At 40.5% G+C, this 21,343-nt stretch overlaps 1 protein-coding gene across 1 annotated transcript in view; it reads right to left on the bottom strand.

Annotated features, from left to right (window-relative positions):
• Positions 1–12,233, bottom strand: part of LOC139717999 (tRNA:m(4)X modification enzyme TRM13 homolog) — a 40,678-nt gene extending 28,445 nt beyond the window's left edge. The window contains exons 1-2 of the mRNA XM_071629488.1: positions 12,076–12,233; positions 8,185–8,231 (exon numbers count right to left, since the gene is read on the bottom strand). Of these exons, the coding sequence (XP_071485589.1) occupies positions 8,185–8,231; positions 12,076–12,219 (191 nt within the window). The 5' untranslated portion in view covers positions 12,220–12,233. The remainder of the gene's footprint in view (positions 1–8,184; positions 8,232–12,075) is intronic.
• Between the last annotated feature and the right edge of the window lie 9,110 nt (positions 12,234–21,343).

Genomic DNA, 21,343 nt, shown 5'->3' with positions numbered 1-21,343 from the left:
AATAACAAATTGTTCCTGGTAGACAATGTACAGAATAAGAAAGTGTCTCAAAGTGCTGATATGACCCTTCTTTGTACGTTACATAAGGTATCCTGAATTCGATGAGAGGGATCACACTTGTTTTAATGGTCAGCTGTAGGCACCTGGAATCGAGACAAGGGAATACCAGTTGTAAAGAAAAGGTATAACTGGTGGAAGTCTGACACTGGTCAAAACAAGATGAGGAGTGACAGTTTTATCTGCCCCATGAGTACTAGCTTTAAGTTGACAAGGGGGTAATGTGCTGACATTAGTCCCTAGGTGCTGACACTAGTCTTTATTGTGCTGACACTAGTCTTTATTGTGCTGACACTAGTCCTTATTTTGCTGACAGTGCCTTGTGGAGTGTCCACTTCAGAATTATTCATCAGATGACCAATGGTCATCTATATGATTGGTTAATTGTGTCGGCAAGGGGAGGGACATCTATGTGCCATATTTAATGTTACATCTTAATTTGGTGGCCAAGAGGGGCGGACTCGGTAAAATAATCATATGCATGAAGCTTGAGAGCCTGAAACAAAACCAGGGTGCAAGACCCCAAAATAGTTAGTTACAACTCGACATCTTCAAGTAGCTCATTGAGTGAAGAATCATTTCACTCCAACTGTACACATCATTTTCGGCTGAATAAAAGTCCAGCGGACACCAAGGTTCACATACGACTTGTGTGGAATGGGACTTTGATTTTCAACGACTGCCGGTGTGTGTGTGCAGGTGAATGATGCGTGAAAGGTACGCCAACATCCATGAATGTTGAAAACCTCGTTACACTTGGTGGCAGCGGTGGGATGAACTCCCATGAAATTGCAAGCAAGCAACCATCAGTTGAGACTGTTTCTGTGTGATCCAGAAATATCACCTGAGTAGCCGAGTAGCAACCATGCTGGTTGTGATGTTGCTGTTATAGAACAGCTTCTTGAGACTCAGAAGTTTGGCGAGTCCCAACATTGAGAGAACAATTTGAAAAGCTAAGCTGAGCTGCATGAAGTCAGTCGTCTGCAACGCAGTTGTGATGTCTTCAACGCTTCCGACATTGGGCTGACCAGGTTGCAGACAGACGCCGGTCCAGGGACGGGCTGAGACGAGGACGTGGACGGTGCCGTCAGGACGGAGTCTGGGACCCAGGAGGGACGAGACTACACGGAGCAGCAGACAGCTGAGCAGGGTGACCACAACACATCGCCAGGGACGATTGACAGGGAGAGCAAAAGTCTTATCGTAGGGGGTAAGTGAGCTTCTCTTGGTCAATTTCACGGCAAGGCAGAGGGGGTAAACAGTACTACAAATAATCACTGTTATATCCTAAGTGTTGTGACAGGTTGTTGTTAAGACTGTATTAAGCATGGAGGGGGAAAGCAACTTAAGTCAGTTAAGAATGCAAGAGTTGAGGCAAAAGTGTGAAGAGTTGGGGCTGCCACATGAAGGACTGAATAGGAACCAGTTGGTTCAGAGCATAGAAGAGGCAAATAAAGGGCAAGTTTCATCTCAGCCAGGGGCGACTGTTGTTAGCACAGATGGGGATGAGGCCCAAAATGCTGCTGCACGCAAAGAGTCTCTAGAAGAAACGCGCATGCGCTTTGAATTAGAAAAGTTGAGAATGCAAGTGCGGCTAGCAGAGCTAGAAAAAGAAAAGCGTGAAAACATGCCTGGCGCAGCACCTGGAAATGCAAGCGTAGTGGAGGGAGGTATTAGGCGGCAACTTCCCTTTTTACAAAGAAGGGGAGGATGTAGATGTATTCCTGCGTACTTTTGAAAAAATGGCCCATTTGAATAACTGGCCTAGGGATGTATGGGCACTACAACTGGCCCCACTGTTGTCAGGAAAGGCCAGAGAGGCATATGCCAGACTGTCATTAGAGAGTAGTAGGGACTACGACGCGGTGAAAGCAGCCATACTGCGTAGATATGACCTGACCCCAGATGCGTACCGGGTCAAGTTTAGAGAATTAAGAGTTGACAAAGAAGAGACGTACACAGAATTCTCTGTGAAGCTCTCCGACCTGTTAGGGCGTTGGCTAGAGGGGGCGGGAGCAGACACAGATATTGACAAATTGAAGGAGCAAATCCTTATGGAGCAAATGTTGAAGCAAGTCCCCTATGACTTAAGAGTATGGCTCCGGGATCATGAGCCGCCAACACTTCAGGCCATGGCGAGGCTCGCAGACCAATATGTGCAGAGTAGAAAAGGAATGGGAAAGCCCCAGGGATACACAGGAGGCAGACAGGAACTCAGATCATTCCCTAAATCTGGAGGAAAGCCTAGTTTTGGGAGCGGGAAAGGGGAAAACATACCCCAGAAACCGGTACACAACCAAGAACAGAAAGGCAGTCGGGGGAAGATACAGTGCTATAAGTGTGGCAAGCTAGGGCACATAGCAGTAAACTGTCAGAGCGCTCAAAAATCTACCCCAAAGGAGGAAAGGGATGCAAAACAAGACCCTGCATACTTCTGTAGATCTAGACCCCACAAATTCTTAGAGGCATACACTAGCCAGGCTATGCTAGGAGGAAGAAAGGTGAGCCTATTGCGTGATTCAGGCTGCACCCATTCCCTTGCTAGAGTAGACGTAGTAGACCCTGACCTCATTATCCCAGGAGAGACAATCCATGTTAGGGGTTTATTCATTAAGAAAGAGCTACCAGTGGCCAGAGTACATCTGAGGAGTGATGCCTATGGTATTCAGAAGTGGATTCGTGTGGGAGTGGTCGATGATATTGAAGTAGACATGATACTGGGCAATGAACTTGTCCATGAAGAGGACCCTGAGTTGAAAATGCCCGTAGTGAGTGGAAAGGAAGAGGGCTTGGTAGTGACACGGAGCCAGGCTCGCGTGGAGAAAGAAAAGGTAGAAAACGAGAGAACAGAGAGGGAGAACTCTCAAGTTCGTGTGAGAGACTTGTTCAGCATGAATGAGAGAAATGATGAAGTAGTTGATGCTGACAAAGCTCCCATGGATGGGGAATCTCACGAGGGGGAAGAAAGTAGCCACAAAGCAAGAGAACAGATTGGGAAGAAAGAATCCACAGACTCGAGAAGTAGAGGGCACAGCCAATTAGACATAGGGGTAACAGAATTAATTCAAGCCCAGCAAGAGGACAGAGGCCTAAAGTCAATTTGGGAGAAAGTAGAGGAGGAGGATGGAAACAGGAAATGCTACTTTTATGTGGACAAGGGGGTGCTCATGCGTAAATGGTCTGGTGCAAATCAAGCCCAAGGAGAGGGATACAGACAAATAGTGGTCCCTAAGCAGTACAGAGGAAAGCTGCTACATATTGCACATGACAATCTGACGGCAGGTCATTTGGGTGTTGGTAAAACACAACAGAGGCTGATGCAAAATTTCTACTGGCCAGGGATATTCCGGGATGTAGCAGAATTTTGCAAAACATGTGGTCCATGCCAAAAGTGTGCAAGTCAGTACCGGGGAGGGAAGGCAAAACTAGTGTCAGTCCCAGTGATCGGCAGGCCATTCAGAAAGGTTGCTATGGATATTGTGGGCCCCTTACCAAGAAGCAAAAAGGGCAATAAATACATCCTCGTCCTCTGTGATTACGCAACACGTTATCCCGAGGCAGTACCCCTCCCCTCAGTAGAGGCTGAAAAGGTGGCAGACGAACTGATAAAGATCTTCAGCCGAGTAGGGATTCCAGACGAGCTCTTGACAGATCAGGGGTCAAACTTTATGTCCCTCCTAATGAAACAGCTGTGTAGTAGTCTGGGTATCAAGCAGCTAAGGACCAGCCCTTATCACCCCCAGGCCAACGGACTGGTAGAGAGATTTAATGGGACTTTGAAGGGGATGCTGAAACCCTACACTACAGAAGGGGATGTGACCTGGGATGAACTCATCCCCTATGTGTTGTTTGCATACCGGGAGGTTCCCCAAGAATCAACGGGATTCTCCCCATTTGAACTTTTGTATGGGCACAGAGTAAGGGGACCCCTAGATATCATTCGGGAGACCTGGACAGGTGAAATTCCCTCACAAGAGAGCATAGTGACGTATGTGCTAAGGAGCAGAGAAAATCTGGCCGCAATCACGAAAGCAGCCCAGACAAACCTAGCCATGGCCCAGAAGAAACAACAAGTGTGGTATGATAGGAAAGCCAGAGCAAAAGACCTGAATGTAGGCCAAAAAGTGCTGGTGCTACTCCCATGCAGCACTAATAAGCTAATGGCTAAATGGCAGGGCCCCTATCCAGTGGTACAAAAGCTGAGTGACGTTAACTATGTGATTGAGATGGGGGACAAAAGAAAGAAACACCGCGTGCTTCATACAAACATGCTGCGTGAGTGGCGAGAGCGGGAGAGCACATTTTACATAGATGTTGAAAGTGCAGAGTTTGACGAATTAGATGAGGACATCGAGTCAATGTCCTGTGAAGCGTCCCCATCTGAGATCAAGATACCAGACTACCTCTCAGATGCACAGACGAAACAAGTGACTGACATAGTGGGGGAGTATAGCGACATCCTTAGTGACAAACCCGGACGGACGGATGTAGTGAGACATGACTTAATCACTACAAATGACCGCCCAATCAGACAGAGGGCGTACCGACTCCCACATGCGTTAAAAGATACAGTAAAGAAAGAACTAGATGAGATGTTGGATGCGGGAATCATCTCCCCTTCTGATTCCCCATATGCTAGCCCCCTTGTGATTGTTAGAAAGAAAGATGACACCCTTCGACTTTGCGTCGATTATCGCAAACTTAACCAAGTAACTGAATTTGACGCATACCCAATGCCCAATATTGAAGCCATCATAGATGAGCTAGGAAAGGCCAAGTTTATGACCACGATCGACCTGACAAAAGGGTACTGGCAAGTTCCCCTAACCGACGATGCAAAGAGAAAGTCTGCATTTATTACACCCTTTGGCCTCTTTCAATTCAATGTGATGCCTTTTGGGATGCAGGGCGCGCCAGCCACCTTTCAGCGGCTTGTAGATCAGGTGCTGCGTGGATTAAGCAAGTTTGCGACTGCGTACATAGATGACATTATCATCTACAGTGAAACTTGGGAGCAGCATCTGGTCCATGTCCGGGAAGTGCTAGAAAGGTTGAGAGCAGCAGGCCTAACAGCAAAACCCAGTAAGTGTAAAGTCGCCAGGAGGGAGGTACTCTATCTGGGGTTTGTTTTGGGAGGGGGTTGTGTGAAACCCGAACCAGCTAAAGTGGAGGCAGTAATGAATTACCCGCAGCCTGCAACAAAGACGGATGTCAGAGCCTTCTTGGGCCTAACAGGCTATTACAGGAAGTTCATTCCAAACTATAGCAAAGTGGCAGCCCCACTCTCGGACCTCACTCGTAAAAGTGAACCGAGACTAGTTAGGTGGAACAACGAATGTGGCCAGGCATTTGAGTCCCTGAAGAAGTCCCTTGCTTGCTCACCTGTGCTCAAAAACTCTGACTTCTCCAAAGAATTCATTGTACAGGTAGATGCCTCAGAAAGGGGAATTGGGGCAGTTTTGAGTCAAAGGGATGATGAAGGTGATGATCACCCAGTGGCATACATAAGCAGAAAGTTACTGCCAAGAGAGCAAAAGTATGCCACTATCGAGAAAGAGTGTATGGCAATCGTGTGGAGCATCCAAAAATTCCAGCCATACTTGTTTGGACGACAGTTCCTCGTACAGACCGACCACAATCCTTTGAAATGGCTCCACACGATGAAAAATCAAAACCCAAGACTGATGAGATGGAGTCTGGCACTACAGACACACTCAATGAAACTTGAGCACAGGAGCGGTAGCAAAAATGGGAATGCAGACGGTTTGTCTAGAATGTAATATATCTGAGATGGCATGATATGACTAAGATGGATGAGGAAGTACTTGTAAGTCATATGTCCAGTTAAGATATAACTGTAAGTATGTCTATATGCTAATTGTATGTTAGTTAAAAAGAAATAAAGGCAAAGTTAGGTATTCGTGTAACTGGCTAATTTCAACTCCTAAAGCAACCAATCACGGGAAATATTATACATGTTATAAAGCCAGACTAGGCCCGGTAAGCATGCAATACTTACCTTTTGAATGAAATAACTATGTGTGTCAACTCTGCCTTGCCAATAGTGAAAGAGAGCTCACAATTGTACCCTAGACGTGACATGTTGAACATTGCTATCCAAAGGAAACCGTGCATCAAGAGACTGAGTAACTAGTAGTCAAGAGATTCGAACAATCAGCGATGAACCCGAACACACATGCATAATTAACTAGCATGGACACTTTGAAAACTGGAGGTGTGTCGTCATTAAATGTGACTAAATATGCACTGACTAAAGAAATATGATCGATTATGCTTCTGGTGTTATGTACAAATGCATGAGTAATAATGTTTATGTGATTTCTTGATTTATGATTTAATGATGATTGTTTCATTTCATACAGAACAGTGACTCTCAGGTATCCATCCAGCTATTGTAATTGGGATATGAAAAGGGTCTTAATGAAGTGAAAACTTTCAACAGCATTCCATCCCCTTTTCATTGTCTTGGGTAGGGGGATGTCTGTGACGAAGCATATTAAAGGAATATAGGGTCTATAATGAATATGACTAATAACATATTCATTGCACATTATTGTGCTTGGACATAGAGCTGTAGATCGGCCCAGGCAGACCATCCAAAGTAGAAGAGAAGCCAAACTGCTGATGAGTGTCTTTCTCGAAAATGAGAAATGCTGAAATTGCTGAGAAGCTTCATTTTGGGAGACAATGTATATAATAACAAATTGTTCCTGGTAGACAATGTACAGAATAAGAAAGTGTCTCAAAGTGCTGATATGACCCTTCTTTGTACGTTACATAAGGTATCCTGAATTCGATGAGAGGGATCACACTTGTTTTAATGGTCAGCTGTAGGCACCTGGAATCGAGACAAGGGAATACCAGTTGTAAAGAAAAGGTATAACTGGTGGAAGTCTGACACTGGTCAAAACAAGATGAGGAGTGACAGTTTTATCTGCCCCATGAGTACTAGCTTTAAGTTGACAAGGGGGTAATGTGCTGACATTAGTCCCTAGGTGCTGACACTAGTCTTTATTGTGCTGACACTAGTCTTTATTGTGCTGACACTAGTCCTTATTTTGCTGACAGTGCCTTGTGGAGTGTCCACTTCAGAATTATTCATCAGATGACCAATGGTCATCTATATGATTGGTTAATTGTGTCGGCAAGGGGAGGGACATCTATGTGCCATATTTAATGTTACATCTTAATTTGGTGGCCAAGAGGGGCGGACTCGGTAAAATAATCATATGCATGAAGCTTGAGAGCCTGAAACAAAACCAGGGTGCAAGACCCCAAAATAGTTAGTTACAACTCGACATCTTCAAGTAGCTCATTGAGTGAAGAATCATTTCACTCCAACTGTACACATCATTTTCGGCTGAATAAAAGTCCAGCGGACACCAAGGTTCACATACGACTTGTGTGGAATGGGACTTTGATTTTCAACGACTGCCGGTGTGTGTGTGCAGGTGAATGATGCGTGAAAGGTACGCCAACATCCATGAATGTTGAAAACCTCGTTACAGCTACAAAGGCAGAGACAGCTCCTAATAACATCTTAGAATTTTACCAAAATGTCCTCAAACTAGTGATTGAAATCCCTTTGAATATAAAGAACAACAGGATACTTGGCTTGGTATTGTTTGTTATTTCTGTCAACTTTGCACATTATCCATCCCCTCGAACTCGCTCATGAACCCCATTCATGCAAAACAGGTACGAACCAGCTTGTCAGGCATGAATTAAGAGTCGAAATGTTATTTTAAAAATAAAAACAAAAGTAGGCTAAAAGAACCATTTAAAATGAAGTAAATTGTACCCCCCCCCCCAGAAAAAAAACCCATCTTGTAGCTGCTCATGCACTTATTTACTTCTTTTTTTTTCAAAGATTAATATGCAGTATTTATGCTCTTATCCAATGCAAGTGTTGAAATTCAAATGGCCACCGACCTGTCTATAGTGGCCATTTTTGTTGTTTCCCTTGGGCGGCTGCTATGAACAGGTTTGACTGTATGTAGTAACATTCCATTAACACGGACATCCAGTTGTATGCACATTTAATTTGTGGCGTCTAATGGCTGCTGACTGAATACAACCCTACTACAAAGGCAGTCAAAAACTTACTGATGGGGGTCGTAGGGACATGGTATTCTCTTCAAGCACGACGGATCCTGAAAAATTGAAGAAAAATTATGAATGAATGGATGGATGTCACACAACTTTTACTACGTTCATTACAAATGTATTCATGTCAATGACAATTACAAATAGATAGAAATACTGCTAATAATATTGTACTAATACAATAACAATAGTACTCAAAAAGTACAGTCTACAAATGTCTATCTTCATAAAATATACAAACTAGAGAAGCTCTCTAAAACTGTAAGAGCGCAGACCTCTGCCAAGCAGCTCATATCCACCACTGATCTTGTTCTTCCATAGTCATAGAGATTGGTGATTTCCACTCATGTATGCATATTGAAAACGACCCAATTTCCCATTTTTTATTTTTTTTTAAACATAGTAATAAATATCCTAAGTTAATGAGTATATAGGTATGAAGGTAAACATATAGTTGGATATATTTGTTTTTCATTTTCTATACGTCTATGTATGTGGGTTTTGGAAGAACTAGATGCAATATTTTACGTCATGGATGTATTTTTTGTTATTGGGTGTATAAATTTCTGTGTTACCGTATATGTAACAAGGAAAAGTAGAAATTACGCGGTGCGTAATATATGTCCCCGCCAGAAGTAGCATTTTGTAGCAAAATGTGCAATATAGGTAAAAAATCAAGGTCAAAGGTCAAAGAAGTCATCAAAGGTCAAAATTCTGTGTAAAAGTTTTGAAGCCCTCACCTAGTGCCATCACATAAAGCAAACGGAATCGAAATCGGGTTAGAAATGGCGAAGGAGTAGCATTTTATAGCCAATGTACAATACAGGTCACAAATCAAGGTCAAAGGTCAAAGAAGGCAAAGGTCAAAATTCTGTGTAAAGTTTTGAAGCCCTCACCTAGTGCCATCACATAAAGCAAACGGAATCGAAATCGGGTTAGAAATGGCGAAGGAGTAGCATTTTGTAGCCAATGTACAATACAGGTCAAAAATCAAGGTCAAAGGTCAAAGAAGGCAAAGGTCAAAATTCTGTGTAGAAGTTTTGAAGCCCTCACCTAGTGCCATCACATAAAGCAAACGGAATCGAAATCGGGTTAGAAATGGCGAAGGAGTAGCATTTTGTAGCAAAATGTACAATATAGGTAAAAAATCAAGGTCAAAGGTCAAAGAAGGCAAAGGTCAAAATTCTGTGTACAAGTTTTGAAGCCCTCACCTAGTGCCATCACATAAAGCAAACGGAATCGAAATCGGGTTAGAAATGGCGAAGGAGTAGCATTTTGTAGCAAAATGTACAATATACCGGTAGGTAAAAAATCAAGGTCAAAGGTCAAAGAAGTCAAAGGTCAAAATTCTGTGTAGAAGTTTTGAAGCCCTCACCTAGTGCCATCATATAAAGCAAACGGAATCAAAATCGGGTTAGAAATGGCGAAGGAGTAGCATTTTGTAGCAAAATGTACAATATAGGTCAAAGGTCAAGGTCAAAGGTCACGACTGAAATTCTGTGTAGAAGTTTCAAAGCTCCCATGTAGTGCTATCATATAAAGCAAACAGAATCAAAATTGGCTCATAAATGACAGAGAAGTAGCAAATTGAAGATTTTGATCACACACGGACGCACACACGGACACACGGACGGACAGACAGACGGACACACACACGTACGGAGCCCGTTTCATAGTCCCCTGCTCGAACTCGTTCGGCGGGGACAATAATGAATTACCGTAATGAAAGGTGTGCTGTTTTGTTATCTTTTGTGTTTCATTTTGGAGTGTGTGCTCTCTTTATGTGTAACACATGCCACTTGATTCATGAAGATTTTGCATTTTATGGACAATGAAATAAAATAAAATGAATGAAATGAAATATTGAAGCCTTTTGTTAACGTCATAAGCTTCCAGCTGCACGGCGCCTAGCCCAACCATGCCGTGCCTGTCGCTATTACTAATACTATACAGCGACTGGGCCGTGTACAGTTTAATACATGGCGCCTTGCCTGAGCAGAGCACGCACTTCAGTGTGCGTAGTGCAAACCTTAAATATGCACAGCTTGAATTCAAGTTCATTGAATTGACTCTTCCTGCCAAAATATAAAAAGTCCTTCAAAAATTCAAAAAAATTCCTGGATCACTACCAAAATTTAATCATGAATCTGTTCCATATGTCATTCTTAATCTGATGGTACAGTATTGGTGGAGATAAGAATTGGGCTTTTAACTTTTTGCGAGATACCAGGAAAACACTTATTCTATAGTACATAACATACCGCTTTAAGAGGAATTCAAAGTTTATTTGATGAAAATCAGGTGTGGAATTACTGAAACATCCAAAAACAAAGTAAAACAAAGCAATCGTAATAAAGCGTGGGTCCCACACTTTATTAGAATCGCTCTTTTTGGATATCTCAACCATTTCAAAACCAATTTTCATCAAGTAAACGTTGAATTCCTCACAGAATTACATGCTTTTTCATATTTCATAATAGGTTTCTCATTATTTCACCAAGAAACGTTAGAAACCTGAAATCAAGTCTCAACCAAAACTATACAGTCCCTTTAAGTGTCATCCATATTTGTTCACAATTTGAGTTATTTTGCACAAAGACAAACACATAGAGTAATAATCTTCTTGGTAGAGGTAATAACAAAACAAAAAAAATCTTGCTACCCTAATGGTATCTAACTGTTCATTGCTTGACATCAACTGGTGAGTGGCACTGGTATGGTATGCTTCGCCATCCAGCATGCAAATAAGGTTCAGCAATTTTGGACTGCAGCACTAGCTAGCCCTAACAGACGTCGTGCGGAGCATGGCGTTTGTACAGCGACTGGGCTGTGTATACCATACTTAGGACAGCAGATGACATCAAATAGACTCTTCATCGAACTTGTAGTGGCATACTCGTGAAATAAGCCCCACCACTGCACTGCGTGTCCGTACTATCTACTAATAATATGGCTCGCCCGTTTATACTCGTGAATTCAGCCCCACCGTGTGGCGTTCATCGGTAGATAAGTACGGCAGTGGGGCTTTCTTCAACAGTATAATACTCGTGAATGCGGCCCCACCAAACGGCGCTTACACGAGATTGATACAGCGGTGGGGCTGATTTCCACAGCTCACTCAGCATGATTACAGTACTGCATACTATAGCATCTTTCGTCCTCCCTTTCTCCAGTTCTTTTCTTTAGTCTTCAACTTTTTATTCTCAGAAGGACTCCCTAATTAATGTCCTTCGACTAATTTCACAGGCAATTTACTCATGATAAATACAAAAAATACAACCCTACCTAACCCTAAACCCTAACCATGCTAACCTTGTCCTGGCTTGCACGGGTGCACGCGCACAGCGGTGGGGCCGCGCCGGCCGATTTTCACGATTTTGCCCTTGTAGGCCTAGTGGAATCCAATTCTACTTGCCCAAGAATTGATTGTTATGAAAGTATAAAGTGAAAGAGCTATAGTATTGGGAGAGCTTTGATTTGATCACAAATGCCCATGGCATAAACTTTGTAAATTGTACCATTGTCCATGGTCGTGGTCTACACAGTCTAGTTTGAACGACCTTCGTGAATTCGGGCCCTTGAGTGCCTAGAGTTAAGTAAGGTCGTAAGGAGTGACTGTGCATGGTTTAAAGGTCTGGAACCCCGAATATTTTGACGCCTTTACGTAATTTTACAGCTAACTGTGGTAACCGATACAGAAAATGTCAGCCGTCGCTTCCGTGGCTGCTTGTGCTCTATAACCCCGGATCGCGGTCGGGCGCTCCATCCATTGCATTGCACAGCTGTGTATTAAACGTTTAGACTTACAATAATTGTGCATTTACTAGCTGTGCCTGGTGTTTACTGTGGGGCTTCCCGTCCCCAGCTGCCGAGTTAGAACCTAGCCGTTACCTTGTTTTGCATGCCGTCACCAGCTGCCTTTTCGTGGTTGAGGTGCTCGCCACAAAAATTCTCTCCTTTTGCTGGCATCAGTCTGCAAAAACGCTTCCTTTTCGTAACAAAAAAGTTACACTTGCGTTTCTCACACTCTGCCATTTTCTCGTTGTGTGGCGGGTTGGATGTGGCGGGTTGGATTTTACCGAGGACACGAGGTCTTGTCACCACCCCCCCCCCCCCCCCCCCCCCCCCCCGCCAGAACAAAGATCTTTGCCCTAGCGACTATGCGTTGTGCATGCTCATGCTCACTCTCGCACCCACAACCGTTATGGCTAACACTATTTCCAGCGCTTTCTACGTTTGTGCTCCCCTTCTTTGGAACAACCTCCCTATAATCATTCAGTCCACCTCCGTTGACATCTTCAAAATGAAACTTAAAACCCATTTATTTTTAGAACAGAACTGATGATTTGTAGTAGATTATTGTATTCTAAGCTGATTTATATGTTTGTTTGTTTGTTTGTTTTGATAATTTTAAAGCGCTTTGAAACATTGTATTAAGCGCTGAATAATTATTTCATCTTATTATTATTATTATTATTATTATTATTAGCAGAGCTACCAAGTCTCACGCATTCTGCGTGAGACTCAAGCATTTAGGGGCAATCTCACGATCTCACGCATGGCACCCATTTTTCTCACGCATCGGGCCAAGTCTGCAACTTGGGCCTTTAATAATGAGTATAGCTCAAAAGATTAAAGTGATAGTTGCAAATGAAGGTATATTTCCCTTTTGTCTTTCAAAATAAGTAAGAAATAGTCACTTTATAAGTACCGTAGGCCTATATGCACCTAGCTGATGAAATTGAAAAAGCTCCGACCTTATTGCTACCGTGGGACTCGGGCCACAGGGGAAAAAACCCCTCCAACACCCTTGCTCGCGCGCATATTCGCATGCCGATTAATGAATATCTCACTCATAATTTTTTTTTTTGAACTTGGCATCCCTGTATTAGTAGTAGTAGTAGTAGTAGTAGTAGTAGTAGTAGTAGTAGTAGTAGTAGTAGTACTATTATTATAACTACTATTATTACTATTATTACTAATGCTAGGCCACATGATGGGTTGTTACTTCATATTCCTAAGAGTCTCATATTTATGGTATTATTGATTTAAAAAAGGCTTCTGATTGGGGTGGAGTGATCGGCCCGGCTGTCAACGCGAGGCCGAGTTGTCCCCGAGTCCGAGTTATTAGCCTGACCCCGATAAGTTCTGAGATTACGACTCCGGCGAACTTTTTCGGTTGATATTTCGCATTTTCGTATTTGAATTACCTAGCGAATATGTTGTTATTACAGCGTTATTCTACACATTTCTTAGGCATACGCGTATATAAGATAGGCCTATGTATTTCAGAAAGTTGGCCTGTTTGACACTCCGCTATAGGACGTACATACTACTAAAGTATTCTGACATCGCGCGCTGCTTCATAAGTACGTCACATTCAATAGGCGTTTTCACATCAGCCCGAAAAAAAAAAATCCAAGCTCGAGATATTTTTTAACTTCCCACGTCAGAAAATAGCGCGCTATTTCGAAACAACGGGCTGATGTGAAAACGCCTACTGTGAAATGTAACAAAGCAATTGTGACAAAAAGAACAACAACATCAACAACAACAAAGCAATTCTGACTGGACATCGTGCACTGCTTCGTACCATTCATTCGTTCGTTCACTCTATGAAATCTAGCAAACCGATTGTGACATCACAAAGCAACTCTGACATGGTGCGCTGCTTCGTATTGTCACTGATCCCTCCTCATAACATCGCCTCCACCACACAATTTCTCGCCTAATTTCCCATTCCAAACAAATACTGTACCTAATTTCGAGTTTCCGAATAAAACTATGTGCAGGTGTGACTCCGAAATGGTATCGTTTTGTAGTCACCTTGGTGATAGTCCCATTTTGGCACAAAGCACGGGAGTCATCTCTGCCAATTACTTGGGTAACTAAGGGGGGTCACCGTGCATCCCCCCCCCCCCCAGGACTCCTCATAACTTACATTTTCAGGATCCTCATGACATACTAAAGCATAATCAAGATGTTAACAGGAACGAAAAGTGGCTGTTCTAGGTGAAATTTAATGTATTCTATTGTTTTTCATAATTTCTTATGTATTTCATTGTTTTTCAACTTTTTCAACTTTTGTTTTTTCTTTGTTTTTCTATTGGAAATTGTCACTGACCACTTTTCTACCATAATTAGCACAAAACTAATCAATGAAATTGATTAATTGTAAAAATAATCAGGTTTTCATGACTTTCATGACAGAGCACTGTTTTCCATAGGAAATGTACACAAAAGCACAAAATTGTGCCCGTTTTGGAACGACATTCCGTTACAAAAATGGGCGTGACTTCGCAAAAGTATACGCGGATGTTGCAAATTTGGTCTCAAAAGTTGTGCGAGACTTGACCAAACAAAGTCAAGAAGCCTCGCGACAGATTTATAGCGCGAAACGTCGAGGGGGGGGGGGGGGGGGGGGGCGGATCCCCACCCCCGTCCTTATGTATGTATGTAATATATAATAATTATGTGCTTACATGTAGGGCCTACATGGTAGGGTACCTAAGGGGGGAGGGGGTCACCGTACACCCCCAGGACTCCTCAAAACTTACTTGACTTTGTTTTGTTCAAGTCTCACGCAACTTTCGAGACCATATTTGCAACTTCCCCGCGTACTTTTGCGAAGTCACGCCCATTTTTGTAACGGAATGTCGTCCCAAAACGGGCACAATTTTGTGCTTTTGTGTCTTATGGAAAACAGTGCTTTGTCATGAAAGTCATGAAAACCTGATTATTTTTACAATTAATCACTTTCACTGATTAGTTTTGTGCTAATTATGGTAGAAAAGTGGTCAGTGACAATTTCCAATAGAAAAACAAAGAAAAAACAAAAGTTGAAAAAGTTGAAAAACAAAGAAATACATAAGAAATTATGAAAAACAATAGAATACATTAAATTTCACCTAGAACAGCCACTTTTCGCTCCTGTTAACATCTTGATTATGTTTTGGTATGTCATGAGGATCCTGAAAATGTAAGTTTCGAGGAGTCCTGGGGGGGATGCACGGTGACCCCCCCCCCTTAGGTACCCGACTAAATAGCACCAGAAACTCTCAATTTGGCAAAGTATTTGTATAGTACAATGTCTTCTTTAACATTACAACTGCAAAGCGATTTATTCTTGAGTCATCACGTTTAGCTTTTAATAAATGCATAAAAATGTTATACAAGTTGTGCACCATGTTCTCTGGTAACTCAACAAGGAGGACTATTTTTGTTTCTTTTTTGGACCCCTAAGTGTGACTCCGCCGGAAGGTATAATAGGCAGATTATTACTTTGTAGTACAGTCACAAACAAACACTTCGTCTTATAGACAATAAACACGTAAAAACCACGAACAAAAGCGGAGAAAGACTTAGGGCCTATGTGAATTCATTGTCTGAAATTGCATTTGTTCATTCATAACAAAATAAAATGTGGTTTCTGGAGATAAGGCAAGGTTCATAAAAATCACTTCCCGAGTCTCACGATGTTGTCAATGAAGGCAGCCTACATTGTATGTATAGAGCAGTTTGTTCATCCTGAATGATATCCTCTTCAATTCATAACGACCTAATTTTGTCCACGTATACCCCATGTTAGATTCAGGGACTAAGTGTATATTGCCTCGTTTCTGCTCGAAAATATGCTCTCCCTGCATGCTTTGAGGATTGCACATAACATTGCTTCTAGATTTTCGATATCATTGGTTTGGAGCTGAAAGGATTCCCGCTTCCCATACACGCGAATAAACAGACATATACTGACAAACGAACGATGCAAAACTAACAACAAACAAACAAAATGGCGGACCTGCTTGATATCATGAGCGAGAGGAAGGTGACATCACGACATCAACAGATATAATTTCTGCTATTTCGACGAGCTATATAAATCTCATTTGCGTATACTCTACACGAATGCATTTATCATCAGAATAATTGACAAATTGTGGCTAGTGTGTGCTATACAAAAACGGATAGTTATGAAAACATAGCTAGTTTGATTGACTTGCAAGGACTTCAATTCAATTCAATTCAATTCATTTATTTCCATACTTCTCATTTATGAATATTACAACAGAAATAATAATACAGGTTCTTTTACCTTACAAACAATGTGCAGAAAACAAACAATATACATGATAACACAGCAATTGTAATAATAACTGGTCAAAATAGAAATGGGGTTGAACAAAGAGAAGTATGACGGGACCTGTGAAAGCTAATTTGTTTGGCTGTAAGCCCCGAGTAATCAGTGTTTGTGAAAAAGAAACGGAGAACGGATAGAAGATAAGACCAGGTGATTTAATGGTACAGAATAAGAAAAGCGGGGTATGCCTATGTGATAAAAAAAAAAGGAAAAAAAAAACTATACTAAAATGTGAACCATTATCATCATACTGTGACCGAGCTATCATTCGTTTCCGGAGTATAGAACATGATTTGCATATCAAAGCCTATACTTTGGTATACACTATAAACTATATATTGTTGCATTAAAACTATCACAAGGTTATGATCAGTAAGACACAAAAAGTAACATGTACAGCTATTAAGTCATTTGGTGTCTGCCGTCAAGCTCTGGGTAGAAAGTGAGAGAGAGATAGAGGGAAGGACTCGGAAGAGAGGGAAACGAAGTAGAGTGTGGAATTGCTAATGATGAATTTGGAGAACCTGACGGCAAGGCGCAAAATGCAATCTGCAGCGTGTTGACAAGAATGTTTGATCGGACAATAACATAACACAATATTACATAAGACATTAAAGATTATTCAGTGTCTGCAAGATATCCATGCCCTCAATAAAGACTCTTTTAATTTGCGTTTAAAGGAATATAAAGACGAGCAGCTCGTTATATTTCGGGGGAGAGGTCATTCCAGTACAGTGTATCTGAGGCCCGTATACATTATCGTTTTTTAGCGAAAATTGTTCGAGTACGTGGAAGGTGGTTGTGTCACTTTGGCGAGTAGGATATACGATAATCATGATTCAAATAGTTTTTCCTGAACATGTGAGTAAAAACATCCGGCAACTCCTTGGCAAAAAATTTATACATGAATATGCCGACGTTATAACCGAACAGATCTGATATTTTCAGTACTTTATTTTTGAAGAATAAGTTACTCGTGTGCGACAAAATATCCGACATGGTTGAAATTTCGAATGACGCGTTTTTGAATACGGAACAGTATATCAAGAAGATTTCTAGTTGCATTCCCCATACAAGAATAACATAATTAAGGTACGGAGTAATCAAAGTAGAATAAAAATTAAGCAAAATCTGACTTGGAAAAACACTCTTAAGTTTGTTACGAGCACCCGTGTTTTAGAAAGAATATTACTTGAATAACAAACGTGGGATTTCCAAGATAAATCACTATCAATAAAAAGTCCTAAAGAATTTATACTACTAACTTGATTTAATTCAATTTCATTAAACTTAACATGAAAGGGAAGGGTTTTATGACTGTTGCTATAAAAGCAGACAATAAGTTTTAGCTATATTAAGTGATAATTCATTGGCGTATATCCAAGACTGCACAGATTTATTCATTGTGTTAAGAAGAGTATGAGGATCTCTGTGTGTAAAAAAAAAAAAAAAAAAAAAAAAAAAAAAAAACAGATTGGAGTCATCAGCAAAACATATACAGGAAAGAATTGGCAAGGAACTAGGAAGATCGTTAATGTACAAAATAAACAATAGTGCGCCTAATAAGGAGCCCTGTGGAACACCACATGAAATTAACTTCAACTGAGAATCACAGCCATTTATAGTCACAAATTGTTTTCTGTTTGATGAATAATCTCGAAACCAGTCCAAAGCCTTCCCACGAATACCATGTCGTAGCTTATAAATCAAAATATCGTGGTCAACTGTGTCGAATGCCTTCGAAAAATCAGAAAAAACTCCAATTGTGTGGGAGACATCATCAGATAGCGTGAGCAACTTTATGGATAAAAGTGAGTAAGGCATGGGTGGTGCTGTGGTTTTTTCTAAAACCAAACTGGGATTTACAAAAAACTTCACACTTTTCGAGAAGTTTGTGTGTACACGTATATACCAACCTTTCAAGAAGATTTGAAAATGAAGTTAGCAGAGAAATAGGGCAATAATTTGTCACGGATTCTTTTTGTCCTTTTTTTTAAAATTATTACTACTTTAGCTATATTCAGTTTTTAGGAACTGTGCCAGTAGTCAACAAATTAAAAATGTGTGTTAATGTTGTAACTACTTCATTAATGATGTTTTTAAGGAGAAAATTTGTTATTCCATCACATCCAGAGCTTTTCTTTGTGTTCAAATTTTGCACGATATCTTTGATTTCTTCTTCAACTACTGGTTCGAAAAAAAAAGAGAATGCTGATTCTGGTCTGTTAGAAAGTAAAGAAAATCAGTGTTTGAATGCGGAATACTGCTGACAAGATTAGGTCATATGCTTATACAAAGTATTCATTGAATACTTCTGCAATATTAGCTTGATCTTCAATGTGCTTATCATTATTAATGATATGCCTAGGGGGTTCGGTGTTATACGTTCAGCGCTTCATTTATCACCTTCCACGCGCTCTTGATGTCATTTTCATGCTTGATAAATTGCTTTGAAAAATACATTGTACATTCGTTTGGCTAAACGTGTATGGATGATGTAAAAACGTTGCGATAATGCACATACCAAGACCGAGTTCGACTGTTAGGATCACTTCTGTATTTGATAGAAAAGGATATTTTAACGATTAATAGACCTAAGGAGAGATTTTGTGATCCATGGGGTTTTTTTTTTAAACCTTTTCACGGTTTGAACGAGTAAATGGCTTTACGGGTATAATGAATAGTATTTGGATGATAGTATTTGTGACAAATGTTCAAAAGCTAAGTTTGCATCGCTTTAGTTATTAACAATTGACCAATTAACGGATCTTAGTCTCTCCCTAAGTCTATTAAGATTAGTTTCTGACGTTTCTCGAAAACCAGAATTGGGCGAATAAAAAGAGGCATTACTTATGTTAAAATTGTGCATAACAGCGAAAATCGGAAAATGATCGGATACATCAGACACTATTACACCAAACGTGATATTGGAAAGGGAACTACACCCTATTAACAAAACTGTTGTCAATTAGAGTTGCTGCGACATCAGAAATTTGAGTGGGCTTCTTTATAAGAGGTGAAAAAGACTCGGATAACATCACGCTGAGAAAGTCTTAGCATGTGGAGTTGGCATGACAATCTAAAAGGTTTGAATTAAAATCACCCATGATAAAACAACTCATATTCTCAAAATATGTATCAGCTAAAAGTACGGATAATGATTCAATAAAGTCAGTGGGGTTTGTATTTGAAAGTCTATAAGTGGGGTAAGTGGAACACTTAAGCCTTTATTCGTAAATCACAAAAAAATAAAACACGCCAAGAAATATTCAAGCATCACAGTTTGAACATTAACACAATACAAATATGTGATATTGTTTTGGGTAAATATAGGTTTTCCCGGCCAATTTCGCACTTTTTCAATTCAATTCCTAAGTGCTGCAGTCAATTAGCAAAGTTAGCCTAGATGGCCTGTTCGGTATTTCAATTTTATAATCTTTTCATTCAAGTTCATTTTGGAGCATTCAAATTACCTTTAACATCATTCGAATCAGCACTTTTTCAGTTCAAATTCGTAAGACAAGCACCTTTTCGCAAATCGTTCATTCAATTAGCATGATATACTAGTAGTCACGTGATCACGTATACGCTGCGCTCGTTCATTCGAATTCATTCTTGGGCATCCAATTTCGATTTACTGCAATCAATTTAGCAGAAACGTTTATGCTTTTATTCCTTTTTTTCATTTGCATTCATCATAGGTATAGTTTGCAAGAATCATAACATTTCATATTTTCGTATTCATTCTTTATTCTGATATCTTTGCAACAGTACTTTCAAAACATGTGTATGTGTTTATAATGTTCGATAGCGTTATTTCATTCACAGATACATTAATCTTAAATTTGTTTTAACATTAATTGGGAGAAGGAGGTTTCAATTTACATCGTGATTAATTCTTTCATCTGCATGTTTCATTATTTTCATTTGGTGGGTGCTATATTGCGTTAATCATCATTAGGAATAAAGTTCTTGGATCAGCTTCTAGCCATCAATTTGTCAAGGTTATTACCCTCAAATGCTTCTATGATTCTTTCCCTGTCTTCGTGAGAGATACGCCTGTATCTAACTTGTGCTGCCATGACTGGACAATTATAATGACATAACAAAGTGAAGTGAATCTATGGTACTGGTGCATGTGTAGTTCTGATAACATGTATGAAAGAATAGGGGCGTTACAGAACAACAAACTTGAGTTATTTAGGGTCAAAGATACCTTTACTATATACTTAACAGTGTGTGGATGAAACAAAAATTCACATTTGAATACGTATAAATCACGGTTCTCACCTTTTCAAAATAGAAATGACATTACTCCAATTTGAATGAACATGTTTGGAATTTGACTGCCCATACGCGAAATTGAATGACCGAAATACCATTTTCCGCCAGTGCTGGCGAATTTGAATGACTGAAGAGCACGTGCCAATTTGAATGCCCGTTTTACGAATTCAAAAGGCACATGTGCGAATTTCATTGATCGAAATGCTAAATTGAACAAACAAATTGCAATTTTGAATGACAGAATGTGCAGTGACTAGGATTTTCGCTAAAATGAATGAACCTTTTATCAAATGGACTGACAAAAGTGCGAAATTGGCCGGGAAAACCTGTATTATTCATAATGAAGTTCAAGATTACACTTTAGTCATAACTACTCGATTGTCCCACTTGCCCCGACGCACTGGGGTATAAGTGGAACAGCATTGCACGCATAGGATTGTCTACACAAACAAATGAGAAAGGTGAAAGTGCGCGGAACTGATAAAGTCATCAAGCCGTCCATTCAATAATACACTGTACATGCGTTCCACTTACCCCAACCCCATGGGGTTAGTGGAACAGGAAATGCTTTAATGCTGCAATTGATGGAATGTAACATTTTTCTCCCGTAATTTTGACAATTAGTTGAATAAATAGTTCCCTGCAAGAAGTTTTGGTGAAAAAAGTAGCACCATAAACACGATAAATAATTTTAAAACCAATTTTCAGTAGCGTGTGCATCATTTCGATTTTCAAATT

This window comes from Diadema antillarum, unplaced genomic scaffold (genome assembly GCF_040938485.1).
Source record: "Diadema antillarum isolate AM-2024a unplaced genomic scaffold, OU_Dant_1.0 scf00000086, whole genome shotgun sequence".
NCBI classification, from domain to species: Eukaryota; Metazoa; Echinodermata; class Echinoidea; order Diadematoida; family Diadematidae; genus Diadema; species Diadema antillarum.
This window is presented reverse-complemented; position numbering and strand designations above follow the sequence as displayed.